The 18,943-nt window shown below is 39.4% G+C and overlaps 1 protein-coding gene across 1 annotated transcript in view; it reads right to left on the bottom strand.

Moving 5' to 3' along the window:
* Window positions 1-16,653: 16,653 nt before the first annotated feature.
* man1a2 (mannosidase, alpha, class 1A, member 2) overlaps window positions 16,654-18,943 on the bottom strand; it is a 210,450-nt gene continuing 208,160 nt past the window's right edge. The window contains exon 14 of the mRNA XM_034186132.1: window positions 16,654-17,473. Coding sequence (XP_034042023.1) covers window positions 17,338-17,473 — 136 coding nt within the window. The 3' untranslated portion in view covers window positions 16,654-17,337. The remainder of the gene's footprint in view (window positions 17,474-18,943) is intronic.

Raw genomic sequence — 18,943 nt, 5'->3', positions numbered from 1 at the left:
ACGTACAAAAAAGTCTCTTGCACCATTTGTCTACTCCAAACAGGAAGTCGGCCATTTTTAATTTTCTGGTCATTTTGCCATCATTTCCTCATGTTGTATTTGAATGAACTCTTCCTAGGGATTTGTCCAATGCACTTCAAATTTATTTGACAACATCCAAAGTTGATACTGACCAAAAGTTATCGTAAGCTTTTCTCTATGTTGAAGGGTGTGGCCGCTATGGTGCCGCCATTTTGACCCTTTGCCATGGACATCAAGTCATGATAACTCCTTCATGCTTTGCCTGATTGACTTGAAACTTCACATGTATGATGACGGTTGGCCCCTGAACACACCCGGCCCCTCTGTTTGTACACTGAGCGCCCCCTAGTGGATGAACAATCAACATGTCATAACTCCTTGATGCACTGTGTGATTTGTTTAAAATTTTAACTGTGTGAAGAGTGGTTGCCCCTGCATGCACATGCCCACATGTGGTCACAAGGGCACCCACTGGCCTGGGTAGGCGGTTGCGTGGAACGAGGGCCCGTATATGACTGCTTGCAGTCCTAGTTTTATATTGATTTTTAAACTGATTGATATTTGGACATCGTTTGAGTTCATCCATCAGGTTATTCCATAATCTAGGGCCACACATAGAGACACAGAAACCTTTCCTGGTCGTCTGTGCGCCAGCAATTTTAAAATGATACAAGCCCCGTAAATTATATTTTCCTTCTCTCTCAGTAAAATATTCTTGAATTCTAAATGGCACTTGTTTATTTTTCACTTTGTGCATTAATTGAACAGTCTTGAATGAAATCATATCATTAAGTTTTAGTATTTGAGATTTAATGAACAGTGGGTTGGTGTGGTCTCGATAACCTGCATTATGAATTGTCCTTAATGCTCTTTTTTGAAGAATGAATAATGGTTACAATGTAGTTTTGTAATTGTTGCCCCAAACTTCAGTGCAATAAGTCAAGTAGGGTGCAACCAAAGAACAACAGAGAGTATGTAGTGCTCTGCAATCAAGAACATGCTTTACTTTATTTAATACTGCAATACTTTTTGATACCTTCGTTTGAATATGCTGAATATGAGCTTTCCAATTAATTTTTTCATCAATAATGACACCTAAAAACTTATTCTCTTTGACACGTTCTATGTTTACCCCATGTATATTTAACTGAATTTGTATGTCTTTTTTATAATTTCCAAATAACATCAATTTAGTTTTAGACAAATTTAATGTTTGTTAATATCAAATCATCTCTTTATCATTTCTGTTCCTAAATCAGATAATAGTTGTTGCAGATTTTCCCCTGAGCAAAACAGGTTTGTGTCATCTGCAAAGAGCACAGTTTTAATCATATCTGAGACTTTGCATAAATCATTAATGTATAAAATAAATAATTTTGGGCCCAACACAGAACCTTGTGGTAGCCCACAAATGATGTCCAGATATGAAGAACAGTATTCCCCGAGTTTAACAAACTGCTTTCGGTTTTGTAAATAGCTTTTAATCCAACTCAGAGCAACTCCTCTGATCCCATACAGTTCCAACTTTTGAAATAGTATATTGTGATCAATTGTATCAAAAGCCTTTCTTAAGTCAATAAATAAACCTGCAACTATTACCCTTTGGTCCACATGTTATTGATCTCTTCTATGGAATCTAGCAATGCCAGTGTCGTGGACCTTTTGCTCTGAAACCATATTGACTATCATCAAGCAAGTGTGTCGATCTATAAATTTATCCAGTCTGCTGTTATAAAGTTTTTCCAGTATCTTTGAAAATTGTGACAGTAGAGACACAGGCCTGTAGTTAGTAAAAAGATGCTTGCTGCCAGATTTGAATAAAGGTATCACTTTTGCCACTTTCATACTGTTAGGAACAATCCCAGTTTGAAATGATTTGTTAAAAATATATGATAATGTTTTGCAATTTCAGTAATTATTTGCTTTACTAAGAACATATGTACCTCATTATGATCCTTGACTTTTACTTTTACATGTACTATGTTAATAATTTCCCTTTCATCTACTGGGCTGAGAAACGTTGTGTGTGGATTTCTAGCAATTAACTGCCTGATTTTCCCATACTGTGTGGGATTTCAGCTGCCAGATCTGGCCCAACATACCCAAAAAATTTATTGAAACTATTCACTACTTGGCTCATGTTATAGTACATCTTGTTGTCATAAGTAAAGTATGTTGGATAGTTATTTGATTTGGGTTTATTTGCTATAATACTATTCAATATGTTCAGTGTTTCCTTTATATTGTTTTTATTATCGTTTAGTATTTTTCCAAAGTATGACTTTTTTACAGTTCCGCATAATAGTTGTTAGTTTATTTTTATAGTCCTTATATTTAACCTCTGCCTCTCTTGATTTACTTTTAATGAATTCTCTGTATAGCCTATTTTTCTTTATACACGCCTTTTGAAGGCCTTTTGTTATCCATGGGTTAGCTTTATAGTTATACTTTTTATTAAACTGTATAATTGGACAATTTTTGTTATATATATTGAGAAATATGTTTTCAAATTCGGAATATGCTAAATTTGCATCTTGCTGATTGTAAATGGAATTCCAATCCTGTAAAAGTAAATCATTTTTAAGGCAGTGATAGCTTCTTCAGATTGCAAGCGCTTGCAATATTGTTTTTTCTCAGAATGTTTTTTATTAAACTTCAAATCAGTTACTATAAAAATTGGTAGATGGTCACTAATATCATTAATTAATAAGCCACTTAGTGTTTTTGTATCAATATCATTAGTAAATATATTATCAATGAGAGTAGCTGAATGTGAGGTGATTCTTGAAGGCCTAGTAATTTTTGGATATAGATTTAGACTGTACATAGTGTTAATGAAATCCTCAGTTACTTTATGCTGATGTGGGTTTAAGAGATCAATAATAAATAAATAAAATAATAAATAAAATAAACTCCGCCCATTTCATACAGTGAGTCTAAAGGTTATTTCGTTATTTATTTTATTTATTTAAAAATAATAAATAAAATAAACTCCGCCCATTCTGTACGGTGAGTCTAAAGGTTATTTCGTTATTATTTATTTTATTTATTTAAAAATAATAAATAAAATAGACTCCGCCCATTCCACACAGTGAGTCCAATGGTTATTTCGTTATTATTTATTTTATTTATTTAAAAATAATAAATAAAATAAACTCCGCCCATTCCATATGGTGAGTCTAAATGTTATTTTGTTATTATTTATTTTATTTATTTAAAAATAATAAATAAAATAAACTCCGCCCATTCCACACGGTGAGTCTAAAGGTTATTTTATTATTTATTTTATTTATTTAAAAATAATAAACAAACTTTGCCCATTCCATATAGCGAGTCTAAAGGTTATTTTGTTATTATTTATTTTATTTATTCAAAAATAATAAATAAAATAAACTCCGTCCATTCCACACGGTGAGTCTAAAGGTTATTTCATTATTATTTATTTTATTTATTCAAAAATAATAAATAAAATAAACTCTGCCCATTCCACACGGTGAGTCTAATGGTTATTTTGTTATTATTTATTTTATTTATTTTAAAAATAATAAATAAAATAAACTCCGTCCATTCCATACGGTGAGTCTGAAGGTTATTTTATTATTTATTTAAAAATAATAATTAAAATAAACTCCGCCCATTCTATACGGTGAGTCTGAAGGTTATTTTATTATTTAAAAATAATAAATAAAATAAACTCCGCCCATTCCATACAGTGAGTCTGAAGGTTGTGAGTCTTTTGATCTCATTTGAGGGTGACACGGTAGTAGATTTTCACTCTTGTCCCGTCCAACTCTTGTCGTGGTGGTGTTGGACACATAATGATCCTGACATTTACTTTGTCTTCTATTTCTGTAACTGCAGACTGTATGAAACCAACATATTTCATGTTTTGTGTGATCAGTTTTATTTTGTTTATTTTTTTGTTAATATATGTCCATTACGACATTTAAGTCCTGCAGCATTTTCCAAGAAAAAAGGTTGGGACAGGGCAGTTTATTCTAAATGTAAGAATTAATAAACAATTTTTACTGCCAGTTTTCTTGAGAAATATCAGAGGATGAAAACATGAACATTTCCAACTCATTGAATATTTCTTAGACTTCATTTATATCAATCATTAAGAAATACAAACAGTGTGGTACTTTATGGTAAATCTGTGTCAGGGAGGCAGTTCTCAAAAATTAAATGTCCATGTTGGAAGAAGACAAGTGAGGGAAGCCACCAAGACACAACTCTGGAAGAACTTTTGGCTTCTGTGGGTTTGAGTGGAGAAACTGGGAATAGTGCAACATTTTTTTAATCTTCATTTTACATACAGTCCCAACTTGTTTCTGATTTGTGGTTGTTTTCATTTGCATTTCTGAAATTACAGAACTGCTATAAAGAAAAGTGTTAACTTTATTATTTTTTTTCAAACTTGGTAGAACAAACTCTAAATTCTTATAAAGAAGGAAAAATACGCCAACGTGCAGAACAATCTGAACAATGCAGACTGATTTGACTCAGGATTTTTGAAAATAATAAGAGGTAAGTCCATATACAGGGACACGGTCGAACGCCTTCTCCAGATCCACAAAACACATGTGGACTGGTTGGGCGAACTCCCATGAACCCTCGAGCACCCGATGGAGCGTGTAGAGCTGGTCCAGTGTGCTGCGACCAGGACGAAAACCACACTGCTCCTCCTGAATCCGAGGTTTGACCATTGGTCGAATTCTCCTCTCCAGTACTCTGGAATAGACCTTACCGGGGAGGCTGAGGAGTGTGATCCCCCTATAGTTGGAACACACCCTCCAGTCCCCCTTCTTAAACAGAGGGACCACCACCCCGGTCTGCCAATCCAGAGGCACTGTCCCCGATCGCCACGTGATGTTGCAGAGGCGTGTCAGCCAAGACAGTCCCATAACATCCAGAGACTTAAGGTACTCAGGACGGATTTCATCCACCCCAGGAGCCTTGCCACCGAGGAGCTTTCCAACCACCTCGGTGACTTCTGCCTGGGTAATGGATGAGTCCACCTCTGGGTCCCCAGTCCTCTGCCTCCTCTTCGGAAGACGTGACGATGGGATTGAGGAGATCCTTGAAGTACTCTTTCCACCGCCCAACAACATCCCCAGTCAGAGTCAACAGCTCCCCACCCGCACCGTAAACAGTGCCGGTGGAGAGCTGCTTCCGCCTCCTGAGGCGTCGGACGGTTTGCCAGAATCTCTTCCAGGCCGACCAATAGTCCTCCTCCATAGCCTCCCCAAACTCCTCCCAGACCCGAGTTTTTGCCTCTGCGACCGCACGGGCTGCGGCACGCTTGGCCTGCCGGTACCTGTCAGCTGCCTCTGGAGTCCCACCTACAAATAAAGATAAGTAGGACTCCTTCTTCAGCTTGACGGCATCCCTTACGTCCGGTGTCCACCACCGGGTTCGGGGATTGCCGCCGCGACAGGCACCAGAGACCTTGCGACCACAGCTACGAGCGGCCGCATCAGCAGTGGAGGTGGAGAACATGGTCCACTCGGACTCCATGTCTCCAACCTCCTCCGGGATCTGGGAGAAGCTCTCCTGGAGGTGGGAGTTGAAGACCTCCCTGACAGAGGGTTCCGCCAGTCGTTCCCAGCAGACCCTCACGATACGTTTGGGCCTGCCAGGTCTGACCGGCTTCCTCCCCTCCCTGCGGATCCAACTCACCACCAGGTGGTGATCGGTCGACAGCTCTGCCCCTCTCTTTACTCAAGTGTCTGAGACACGTGGCCGAAGGTCAGATGATACGACTACAAAGTCGATCATCGACCTCCGGCTCAGGGTGTCCTGGTGCCACGTGCACTTATGGACACCCTTGTGCTCGAACATGGTGTTTGTGATGGACAAACTGTGACTAGCACAGAAGTCCAATAACTGAACACCACTCGGGTTCAGATCGGGGAGGCCGTGCTTCCCGATCACCCCCCTCCAGGTCTCACTGTCTCACCTGAAATCCCCCAGGAGAACAATGGAGTCCCCAGTCGGAGCGCTATCTAGTACCCCTCCCAGGGACTCCAGGAAGGTCGGGTACTCTGCACTGCTGCTCGGCCCGTAGGCCGAGACAACGGTGAGAGACCTGTCCCCGACCCGAAGGCGTAGGGACACGACCCTCTCGTTCATCGGCGTGAACTCCAACACATGGCGACTGAGCTGGGGAGCAATAAGCAATGCAACCCCAGCTCTCCGCCTCGCCCTGTGGGCAACGCCAGAAAAATGAAGCGTCCAGCCCCTCTCCAGGAGTTGGGTACCAGAGCCCATGCTGTGCATGGAGGTGAGCCCGACTATCTCTAGTCGGTATCTCTCAACCTCCCGCACAAGCTCAGGCTCCTTACCCCCCAGCGAGGTGACATTCCACGTCCCAACAGCGAGGGGCTGTGAGCATGGACCGGGCCGCCGGGCCACCCGCCGTCGACCGCCACCCAATCCTCTCTGCACCCGACCCCCATGGCCCCCTCTGCAGGTGGTGAACCCACAGGAGGGTGGGCCCACGTTGCTCCTTCGGGCCTGAGCCCGGCCGGGCCCCATGGGCTAAGGCCCGACCACCAGGCGCTCGCGCGTGAGCCCCAACCCCAGGCCTGGCTCCAGGGTGGGACCCCGGCTCCGCCATACTGGGCGACGTCTCGGTCCTTGATCTTTCACTGGTCATGGAGGTTCTGATTAGAAGTTATTTTGAAATAAATTAAATGCAGAGCTGCAGCTTAATAACTTTGAAAAATAAAAATCAGCAGCTTGTATTTTTATTCTGACTAGAGTTCATTTAATCTGTTTTTCTTCTTCTCAGTCACATTTGTGCTTGAACATAAAACATTAAGCCATTTAAAATAAATCTCTTTGGAAAATAACAGCCTGTTAAAATTCAGAGTTCTCAGCTGCTTTATGTGATTTCAGCTTCTGAACATCACTGCAGAGTTTCTCCACATCAGGTTTTTTTTAAACACACACGTGTGTGATTTGTATAATAGTACATGAGCCAGTCATGAATTTTGACCTAATCGGTACCACTTAAGGTGAAAAACGACACTTAGAATCCAGCCTCAGTGTATCATGGCAGACACAAAAATGTATGATAACCATCCCAGGGTGGTAGCTGTAGCCAGGTAGGGGTCAATGAAGAATTACACAGAGGTCAAACTTTAAAAATGCTCCAATCATGTTGAAAACTATATCACATTATTTGTCTGATCATAACAATTCCAAAAAGGTATAGTTAGGACTATCTATGATAGAATATTCTGGAGTTATGGGGTAAAACAGCAAAAATGGTGACAAGGTCTATTTCAGTTTGAACAGGGGTCAAAAGTTAAAGTTGCTCCAATTTCAGCAAAAAATGATGCAAATTATTGGTTGAAATAAAAGGATCAATAAATAGAATAGTTTTTACTGTGCTTAATGATTTATCTCCAAAGGTCAAAATCCACTGAATTCTATGACATGTGACATATGTTACCCTGTAACATGATAACTAAGTATGACAGATGGTGCAAACTATTCCTTTTTAGAACACTATTAACCCAAACAATAATTTGCATTTTTTTTTTTTTTACTGAAATTGGAGCAACTTTAATATTTGACCCCTGTACAAACTAAAATTGACCTTTGTCACCATTTCTGCAGTTTTGACCCCATAACTCCAGAACATTCCGTCATAGATAGTCCAAACTATACCTTTGTGGAATCATTGTGATCAGACAAATAATGTGATATAGTTTTCAACATGATTGGAGCATTTTTAAAGTTTGACCTCTGTGTAATTCTTCATTGACCCCTACCTGGCTACAGCTACCACCCTGGGATGGCTATCATACATTTTTGTGTAGGCCATGATACACTGAGGCTGGATTCTAAATGTTTTTTTTTTCCCCCTTAAATGGTACAAAAACCTGCTTGGCTCATGGACTAATCTGATCCAGATTACAGATTTTGAGGCCATTTAAAATTAACACTGAAACCCTATTTAATGTATATTTTACATTATATCTTAAAGAATACTTGAACAAGGTCAAGTGTATGAGTGTACCACTCCGTCTGAAAAGAGTGGGTCTTCTGTCACGTACTCTGAAGCAAACTTCAGTGTTGGTCTTACTTTAATTATTACCTCCTGCTTCGATTGAAAGTCCAGGTTAGACAGAGCGGCCAGTCTGCTCTGTGTCAGGATGATCCCATCACATCTCAGAAGCTAAGCAATGCAGGATCTGGTTAGTACTTGGATGGGAGACCTCTTTGCAACACCAGTGCCTCTCTGTGTTTCTCCGGGTAAAACTGGAGTTGCGTCAGGAAGAGGGCATCCGGTGTGAAACTTGTGCCAAATACCAATGCGGATCTGACTGTATCCACTGTGGCAACACCGCGAACAAAAATGGGAGCAGCTGAAAAGACATTTTGTTATACCTTTTGACGTTTAACTTTGTTATCGCATCCTATTCAAACCCGACAATAACTGCATGTTGTCCTGAATCGGCAATTTGTTGTGAAGAACGTGCCACAGTTTACAGTGTCTATATGAGCTTTAGTTAATAATACTTACTGAATTGTGAATTAACAAAATAAACAAACAGCACAAGTCTCACCAAATAATGCACGACTTACATCAAAACACATTTGGATCATAAACATTGTCATTTTTATTAAGATTCTGTCAAAGGAAGACATTTAACACCCTATGACTTAGTTACAAGACAAAGTGCAGGCATCCTTTCTGCAATAGATCAGTGAGATTGCTGGAAAGGTTATCAAGGAGGAACTGCCAATTTTTTTTTTTTTTTTTATAAAAGATGCTGCTATTACCTCTTAAAATGGCACCAGATGTGTTTACAAATATATTTCCAGATGTTGGAAAAATGGAGCTAAGCTCCATTTTTCCAACATCTGGAAATTCATGGGCATTGCCAAATACAGTGGAACACAGAAAATTTTGCAGTGTAAAATATACTCTGCTGGGATAACATTTGGTGCCAGTCCAAATAGAGTTAGATCAGTTAAATCAGTCACAGTGCTTAAATCATTTTTTATCAGAGTGTAAAATCATCTCCATCATGCTGTAAATGAATCTTACTGGAGTAGAAAAACTTTATTTGACAAGCTGGTAGAGCTGATTTCACTCTAGAACAGAGTATATTTTACTCTGCAAAATTTACTCTGTAGTAGATCCCAACTTCTGTTACAGTTCACACAAAGGGGGAAAATCTGGGGCATAATTTTATGTAAAAAGTGAGGAGTGCACTGCTGTCTGTGTAAACTTCTACACTGACCCTCTATTGCGGACCTGACGCCAGGTACAAAGATGACACTGGCAGCCCTTCATATGTCCTGTGTTTTATTTTGTTCATGATTAAGTTTTGATGTGTGTGAGTGTCATTTATGAAATACAGAACTATTTACGTCCTGTATTGATTCAATATGGGACGTGACAATTACTGTTAAATAAAGGACAATTCTGTATTTTAAGGGACCTGTGGCAACCCGAGAAATAAATGTATCATAAGATTTACATCAGTATTTATTTTGAATTGTACAATTCTTTTCTGAACAACAGAAAAATCAGATGATGTTGTTTCTCAAGGTTACCCTGTTGAATCAGTGCCAGAAAACGCCAAATTGCTCCCAGTGAGAAAGTTGCTGAAATTGAAATAAAAATGGCCCGGTCACAAGACACACGGCGATAGCTGGACGAAGGATAAAAAGTCACAAATCATCGAGAAAAGGTGGACAAAACATCCGGCACCTTTCACATCACCGAAAAGCCTGCAATCAAGAACAAAAAAAGGAACGAAACAAAAACAAAACAAGCAGGAGGCTTTGAAACAAAATATAAACGAAAAATCTTTTGTTTGTCTTCACATTCTGAGTTCTCGCGCCGTGTCTGTACCTCGTTGTACACTTTATCTGTGATAGTACTTGTGGTGACGAGTAACTTTGATGGACAGATTGCATCATGTGAGAATGGTGCCACCTGGTGTTCATAATTTTCATTTGTATCAGCATGATGGGTACTCCCATCAAAAACACATTAGGTTCTTTCTTCCTGTTTTTGTGCAAGTGTGACAGAAAGGCCAGCAGGTGTCGCTGTGCATGTGGTAGCCAATAGGCCTCACTCCACTGACAGCCAAAGAATACTCTGGCAACTCAGGCCAGACCCCAGGTTTTAGCTGACTGGTCAGAGTCCACCTGATGTGCTGGAGATCGTGAGTTTGTGTCCCGAGGGGAGTGAGTACGTGGATTCAAATACACAACACAGACAAGAGAGTACAAGCCGCTACACAGGTGCATCAGGAATGACATTCAGTGGTAAACATGCTAAATTAACAAACAATAAAAAGTCAGAGATCCATATGGATTATGGTTGCTGGAGACAGATGAGCCACTGTGGAGAACAATCAATAAATAAACAAAAATAAACCCATCAGTATGTGGAAAATTAACCCTTGCAGTAAAACTATATTTGCAATTTTTTAAATGTTACCATTTATTGATACACATCTTGGTTTAAAGTTAGTGCAATATGGCAAACATCCATTTCCAGCTGGGGTTGGGATAACTAGTGAAAATCATCAGTTGACTAGTTGGGTATCGTCAGTCATCCACTAATTCTGATAAAGTTTAAAATCAAAACAGTGAAACTCTCAAAGTGACTTGAAAGAACAAAACTGCTACATTCCAAATAAAGACAATTAAGGCAGTAAAAAAAAAAAAAAAAAAAAGCCATTATACACACACACGCACGCACGCACGCACACACACACACACACACACACACACACACACACACACAAACTCTATATTCTGCTCACTTTTTGTAACATCTTTATTGAATTTGTGTCTCACTTTTAAACATATTTACAGATCACTTTTTCTTTTGTAGTTCAGTAAAAATACAAATACAGAACACTCAGTTTTCAAATCAGTGCCACCGGAAGCCACTGGACCAGAGGCCAGGTTTGGCCTGGACCTCTTCCTCCATGGATACAGGCGGTGAAGATGTCAGTATGATGTCAGCTACTGAGGGAGGGGCATCGCAGTTAATAAAGACGGCCACCAGAGCTCAGAGACAGGTGGAATAAAAGATGGACCAAAAAAAAAAAAAAAAAAAAAAAAAAAAAAGGTGTGAGGATTTTAAACAAACATTGCATTTGAGTCGCTCTCACTTCTCGGCAACACAACATCAACATGTAAAGGAACAAAAAAGGACAGTCCAGCTGACGTAACTTAAAGCAGGTTATGGATTCATCTGTCGTAAGGAATAGTTAAAGATTAACTAACCAAGTCCATGGCACAGGAGCCATGGTCGTTTCAGACAGAGCAGGTTAACCTCTGAGACAGACTTATTCTGACAGACATTAAAAAAAAAAAAAAAAAAAAAAAAAAAAAAAAAGGGGGGGGGGGAGGTGTGTGTTTGGGGGGGACATTAAAATAATCTTTTACATTTGTTAACAGAATTAGTCCATTTTCACAAAAGATCAGATGTCAAATAAATGATGTGAAATCAGGAAAAAGGAGTTAAAAAAGTTTGGTAATATTTTACTGATAAAATTTGTTGTTTTGGAGAATTTAAAAACAAAAAAGGAAATTGTAATATTTAATAGACATTTATTTTTCCATTTTCTGATTTGATTGTAGTCTTTTCAGTCTTGGCAGATGCATTAATTTTTAATTTTCTGTTGCTTTTGATCACACGGACATATAGACTTTATGAAGTTTCACATTAAATTGTGGATTTTAATTTTTGTTTTTTTTTTAAACCTTGTAGACTGGACTGCATTGCAAATCAGAATGATCTGCTCAGTGGCTACCACATAATTTTACCATTTAAAATAATATATATATATATATATATATATATATATATATATAATTTTAAATGGTAAAATGTGATGGGAGGTAATTGTTCCTGTGTCTTTCCTGGAACCACATACACTTTTCACTGCTCAACAAATGCCAGAAAGTTCAACATTTAGTCACAAAGAAAGATTCCTTTTTTGCTGTGTAATATTTTGAAAAATTATGCCCTACATGTGTTGTTTTTATGCATTTTCATTGGGGAAAACAAAACAAAACACACAAACAAATAAATTTGGCTGCCACTCTGGACATCATTTTGAATGTGTGGCGTGGGCCAGTTCTTATTTCTTGGAACATCTAGACTCTATTTTGAGTTCATGTAAGAAACCTAAAAAAATTGGTTTGATTTTGTTCTGAGTGTTGGTCCTAGCTCCTGTGCTAAAACGGGGTTCTGAACGTTTTCTGAATTTAAACGTACGAGACGCTTTTACTGGATAGGGCTGTTAAAGCAGTGGGTTTGTGACCAGAGGATCCTAAGTTCAAATCCTTGTCAAACCAGAAAACTACTAACGGGTGTTGGGAGAGGTCCTTAATCCCCAGGTTGCTCCAGCTGTGTGCTGACACTGATGGGTGAATGTGAGGTATCACTGTAAAGCACTTTGAGCATGGAAGTGCTTTATAAACAGGGGTGCACATAAGTGGTACTCACGGTGCTCGTGTGTGCTAAACATCATTGATGTACAGCAGAGGTAAACACTTTTCCTACAATGTCATTGCTTTCCTTTTATGAAGTACTTCCCGTGTTTTCTGCTGCACATCATTTATTGTTGCATGCACAAGCACTATGAGTACCAGTTATGTGCATGCCTGTTTATAAATGCAGTCTCTTATGATTTGTAGGCAGCCGCCTGGTTTTTAAAAAACAGATTTTAACATAAAGCTGTTCCTGCTGCAGTTTAACGTGTCTGTCAAAAAAACGGTTACTGCACTGAAAAGAGAAACTAAAGCAAACTGGCCTTGAAACTGTATTTGCTGCAATTTCTTAACATCAATAAACAGGATAAACCTCACCATCTGAAGCAGTTACAAAAAAACATCACCATGCTGTTTTTGGTGGTTAACAGAATATGATCAAGTGTTTGTGGGAATTCTGTACAGAGGAACAAACATCAAATAATGAACAAAACCACACCAAACCACAGACCGAGTGACAGACGTGCATTTGCACTTAAAATCCACCTCACATTTTGGCCAAAAACTCTCAACTAGCCTGTCAAATTAAATTGGCATATCATGAAGATAAACACTTTCAAATTTGGTCAACTTTGATGTACTACATCAATCCAAAAAGCAACTTTATGTTGCCTATGTAATATCTGATAGACGTGTCTGCCACCTGCTGGATGGTTAGGGTATGTCGGGATTGATGGTGGATTTGGAGCAGGTGTGGTTGTTAGTGAGAGAGACAGAATGTTTCTACACAGAAATGTAATAAATCAGTTTTTTGTTTTTTTTTACTTAACAGTGGCTACGTTCTGAAAGTCAAAATAATGACGACAAATCCACAACGCTGAAAAAAAAAGGATTTTTATGAATTTAGCCGTTAAAAGAAAATGGAGTGAGGCTGATGGTTAATGGAAAATGGTAAATGGACTGCATTTATATAGCGCTTTTCCATCTGCATCAGATGCTAAAAGCGCTTTACAATTATGCCTCATATTCACCCCGATGTCAGGGTGCTGCCATACAAGGCGCTCACGACACACCGGGAGCAATAGGGGATTAAAGGCCTTGCCCAAGGGCGTTTAGTGATTTTCCAGTCAGGTGGGGATTTGAACCCATGATCAAGCCCAACACCTTAACCACTAGACCATCACCTCCCCTGGTTAAGAGTACTGTAGTATCTCACTGGGCTGTGAAACATTGTAAAGAACATTCACGAGAGAGTTCCAGAATGTTTAGCAAAACGATTTGTAAGTCACAGTGTGAATTTTGAAGTTCATAAAATTCGAATGACAAATTTTCTCATAGAGTTGTCACCGGTGGTTCAAACCCATCTAGAAACCTTCTCAATTTAGTCTTTGTGTCTGAAAAAAGTGTGAGAAATACAACCCCTGGCAAAAATTATGGAATCACCATCCTCAGAGGATGTTCCTTCAGTTGTTTAATTTTGTAGAAAAAAAGCAGATCACAGACATGACACAAAACTAAAGTCATTTCAAATGGCAACTTTCTGGCTTTAAGAAACACTATAAGAAATCAAGAAAAAAAAATTGTGGCAGTCAGTAATGGTTACTTTTTAGACCAAGCAGAGGGAAAAAAAATATGGACTCACTCACATTCTGAGGAATAAATTATGAGATCACCCTGTAAATTTTCATCCCCAAAACTAACACCTGCACCAAATACAAACAACATGGGAAGGTTGTTAAAGGCAAACATACTGGTAGACCAATGAAGACATCAAAGCGTCAAGACAGAAAACTTAAAGCAATATGTCTCAAAAATCGAAAATGCACAATAATGCAAATGAACGAATGGGAGGAAACTAGAGTCAACGTCTGTGACTGACCTGTAAGAAACCGCCTAAAGGAAATGGGATTTACATACAGAAAAGCTAAACGAAAGCCATCATTAGCAGCTAAAAAGAAAAAAACAAGGTTACAATGGGCTAAGGAAAAGCAATCGTGGACTGTGGATGACTGGATGAAAGTCATATTCAGTGATGAATCTCAAATCTGCATTGGGCAAGGTGATGATGCTGGAACTTTTGTTTGCTGCCGTTCCAATGAGATTTATAAAGATGACTGCCTGAAGAGAATATGTAAATTTCCACAGTCATTGATGATATGGGGCTGCATGTCAGGTAAAGGCACTGGGGAGATGGCTGTCATTACATCATCAATAAATGCACATGTTTACGTTGATATTTTGGACACTTTTCTTATCCCATCAATTGAAAGGATGTTTGGGGATGATGAAATCATTTTTCAAGATGATAATGCATCTTGCCATATAGCAAAAACTGTGAAAACATTCCTTGCAAAAAGACACATAGGGTCAATGTCATGGCCTGCAAACAGTCCGGATCATAATCCAATTGAAAATCTTTGGGGGAAGTTGAAGAAAATGCTCCAACCTGCAAAGCTGATCTGGCAACAGCAATCAGAGAAAGTTGGAGCCAGAGTGATGAAGAGTACTGTTTGTCACTCATTAAGTCCATGCCTCAGAGACTGCAAGCTGTTATAAAAGCCAGAGGTGGTGCAACAAAATACTAGTGATGTGTTGGAGCGTTCTTTTGTTTTCATGATTCCATAATTTTTTCCTCAGAATTGAGTGATTCCATATTTTTTTTCCCTCTGCTTGGTCTAAAAAAGTAACCGTTACTGACTGCCACAATTTTTTTCCTGATTTCTTATAGTGTTTCTTAAAGCCAGAAAGTTGCCATTTGAAATGACTTTAGTTTTGTGTCATGTCTGTGATCTGCTTTTTTTCTACAAAATTAAACAACTGAATGAACATCCTCTGAGGCCGGTAATTCCATAATTTTTGCCAGGGGTTGTATGAGACAAGAATGTGAGGGGTTGGCAAGGGATGAAACTACGTTGTGAGTGATTGAAAACAAAAATGAGGATCTGACATTTCAGGTGGGAGACACACGTGAACTGCATAAAGTAAAAATTGTCACTAATTCACGAGTTTTGTCGTAAATTTGTGCTTCCATCTACTCCCCAACAGTCACGGAGCAGTGAGACACCACCCTAACCTATAGGTATGCTGTGAATGGGGTCCATGAAAGAGCACTTCTGCACAAAAATGTAATTATTCACTTAAACAAACTGTTACTTTCTGATTAACAATGGGCATGTTCAAAAAGACAAGTAACAAGGACACAAGTTCACAGAACCCTGTGAAAAGGATTATATATGAATGTAGTGGAAGCAGACACTTCTTCATTCTCTCTCAACATGTGTGTGTTATTGCAGTTGCATGTAAATTGAAACCACCTTGCCAGTGTTTTTGTGTCCACAGCCTCAGTCAGTTGGACACCGCTGCTTGTACACATTTCCTTTTTACAACACAGCATGTCGTAAAAAGGAAAAAACAAATAAGTAAAATCTGCTGAATTCAGGATCACTTTAATTCTTCATCTCTTTCTTTGTAGTCATCGTGGTTTCTTGGATACTCTAAGTTAGACGTGAGTGTGTCAGACATTCTCACGATGACACTGCCTGATTAAATCGATAAGTTCAATCAATATGAAAGTGACCAAGGTTACACTAATCGGCACAGTCTATGAAAACATCTGCACGTCCTCAAACACAATCACCTGCTCCCAAAACAACAGCGTCTCCTGGAGGCCAAAGTTTATTCTTTGCTAGAATACTTTGAAGGTTAACAAGTATGACAAAAAAACAAACAAACAAACAAACAAACAAACAAACACGATAGAAATGTGGAAAAATTTCAGAGATTCCAAAAATACGCATTTTCAAGTAAGTTGGATTTTCACCCGACTGAAGGCAGACAATCTACATTTTAGACACATGGTGGGAATGTGTTATCTGCTCCTCGCAAGTCTCAAAGTGCACAACTCAAATGTTTTACAGCAGTGGTCATAGTAACGTCACACATACACTGACCGACTTCATCTCATTTCACGTTTTAAAAAGAAAGACTGATTAAAGGGGGAAACAAAAGGAGAGATGAGATAAAAGGACAGAAACATTTTGAAATGTGACTTAAAAAGGAAAATTAAGATGTAATGGAGCATCTGTGTCGTGGCTCGGTGGCGTTTCAAAGGCGAACGCTGTTCTGAAATAGGAGGTGCGGCCTGTCATCAAACCCCTCCCCCCTCTGGTGATGATGTGACCAGCTGCTAACAGTTCCAGGTCAAAGTTCATCTAATGGATACTAAACTGGTCGTGGAGAAGGGCGGGGTTTGTTCAGGAAGAAGCAGAGGGCTGTGATTCAATCCTGTGTCCCCGCCAACCACCGCAGATTAATTTGGGGAAGAAGAAAACCCATCACAGCCTATAAAGTTGACTTCTGCCGATCAAAAAGTAGACGTGGCACTGATCAGTACAGTGTCAACGTGCCTGACCGCGTGCTTCCTCACAGGACGCGGTACGGATTCCCAGTGTCGCAGCTCAAGATTGTTACAGAAAAGTTTGGTCTGACCAAGTCTAAAAATATGAACAAAAGTCTGAACCTCCTCATGTTGGAGCCGCGTCCCTCACGGGTCTGGGCGTCGTGCCCACCATCATCCTGACAGAGAGAGAGAGAGAAGCAGAAGTCTGTGACTGAAGCAAAGACCAAAGGAGAGACTCAGCATTTCCACGTCCTCTCCTCTCTGCAGTGGTCTGTGCACAGCTCCTTCTCTCATCACCCCCCCCCCCAAATCTGGTTCATGTCTGCAACCCCAAAAATAGCTATGAGCCTGAGGAGCTGGATGTAAATCCGTCCAGTGTTTATAAGGAGGCAGGTGGCGCCTCCTGGTGTTGTGGGGGACAAAGAGCTCAGGTCCATCTACTGCTGGGCTGCCTCGCTGCCAGGCAGGGTGATGTTACCCAGGTGGAGAACGGGGAGCGGGTGAGCCTCCGTGTTGAAGACCCAACTCTCTAATGCCATCAGGTCATCACTGGAGAACAACAGGTACAGATACCTGAATTGGGGGCGGGGGAGGAGGCATTCAGGGAGACATAAGGAGGTGAGGATGATGAGGTTTGATGAGGAAACAGTGGGGGGGGAACATTGTGTAAATGTTTAACTCTCAACAAATATCCAATGTTTTGAAGTAACATCCTGTCCTGTGCACCAACAGCAATTCTTGTATATTTGTCCGTGAATTGTTCTGTGAATTGTTTCTGTAATTTATGTTTGTAGCATGGCCCAAGCAGAGGGTCACCCCTTTGAGTCTGGTCTGCTTGAGGTTTTTTCCTCAGAGGGAGTTTTACCTTACCACTGTTGCTCTGGGGGTTGGTAAGGTTAGACCTTACCTGTGTGAAGCACCTTCAGGCAACTCTGTTGTGATTTGGCGCTATATAAAGCTAAATAAAATTGAAATTGAAAAATTGAAATTAAATTTATATAACGCTTTTCAAAAACAATGCAGATGCTCATAAAAATCAATGTCGTTTAATAACTCCAAAAATTGTCCAAAAGTTGATGATGTATTTCACGGCTCCGGAACCTACAACAAGAAATGTAGTTAGTCTCAAATGTATTATTATTGTTATTGTAGGGTTTTTTTTCCTAGCATTTTACAGTAAAAACAAAAAACATCCAATGTCTATGTGCTTGTGTTACAAACTGTCTTTTGTCTTTTGATTTACACTCAAATTTAGTGAGGAATGTTGACTATGTCATTTAGCAATGTGTGAAACTTAAAGCTGTACTGTCTCTGGATTTTTTATGATTTAAGTCATGAAAAAAAAATTTTCTTTGTCACCACTGTAATTTTATTCCTTAGCATTTAAATAAGAGATTTATAATATGATCTTGCCAATATCATAAAAATTTCAGCAGTCTGGAAGCAATTTAGTATTTCGACCCACATGGGTCAAATTTCAAGCAAGCAGATGCCACGACCCATATTTGGTAGTGGCATCATAGATCACATAGGGGCTTCTCCCAAGCTGTGCGAGGATGCTGGGAAGGACACGGCAACTGCCAATCAGAGTAAAGAAAGGGAGCATGATGTCAGCTGGCTGCTCGCTTGAGCAAAATAAATCAAGATGGTGGAAAATGCTCCGAAACAGCTCATTTCTGTATAAATCTAATATGTTTCTCAGATATTTAATTTTTTTTTTAATGAGAAATAAACACTTCTAAATCTAAAAACAGAGTTTCGGAAACCAGATGACACCTCTGAAGTGATTTACATTTTAGAGATGTTAGTGATCCCACCGCAGGAATGCACATAAAGCAAGTGGGTCAAGTCACAGGTAATCTCAAAACTTCACGTATGGACACACATGCTTCCTCCTGTAGTTCATCTGCACAATGGTGTAGAAGGAAAAAAAATATATTTGTTATGGAATTCTCCCCAGACACCGTAAATATGTTCTTATTAAAATGAGCTGTAATTTTCCAACGTTACAAAAATAAGCCAAAATTTTAATGCTTGGGCTTT

The sequence above is a fragment of the Thalassophryne amazonica genome, chromosome 14, assembly GCF_902500255.1.
Source record: "Thalassophryne amazonica chromosome 14, fThaAma1.1, whole genome shotgun sequence".
Taxonomy (NCBI): domain Eukaryota; kingdom Metazoa; phylum Chordata; class Actinopteri; order Batrachoidiformes; family Batrachoididae; genus Thalassophryne; species Thalassophryne amazonica.
Note: the sequence above shows the minus strand (reverse complement) of the source record. Positions and strands in the feature narration are given on the sequence as shown.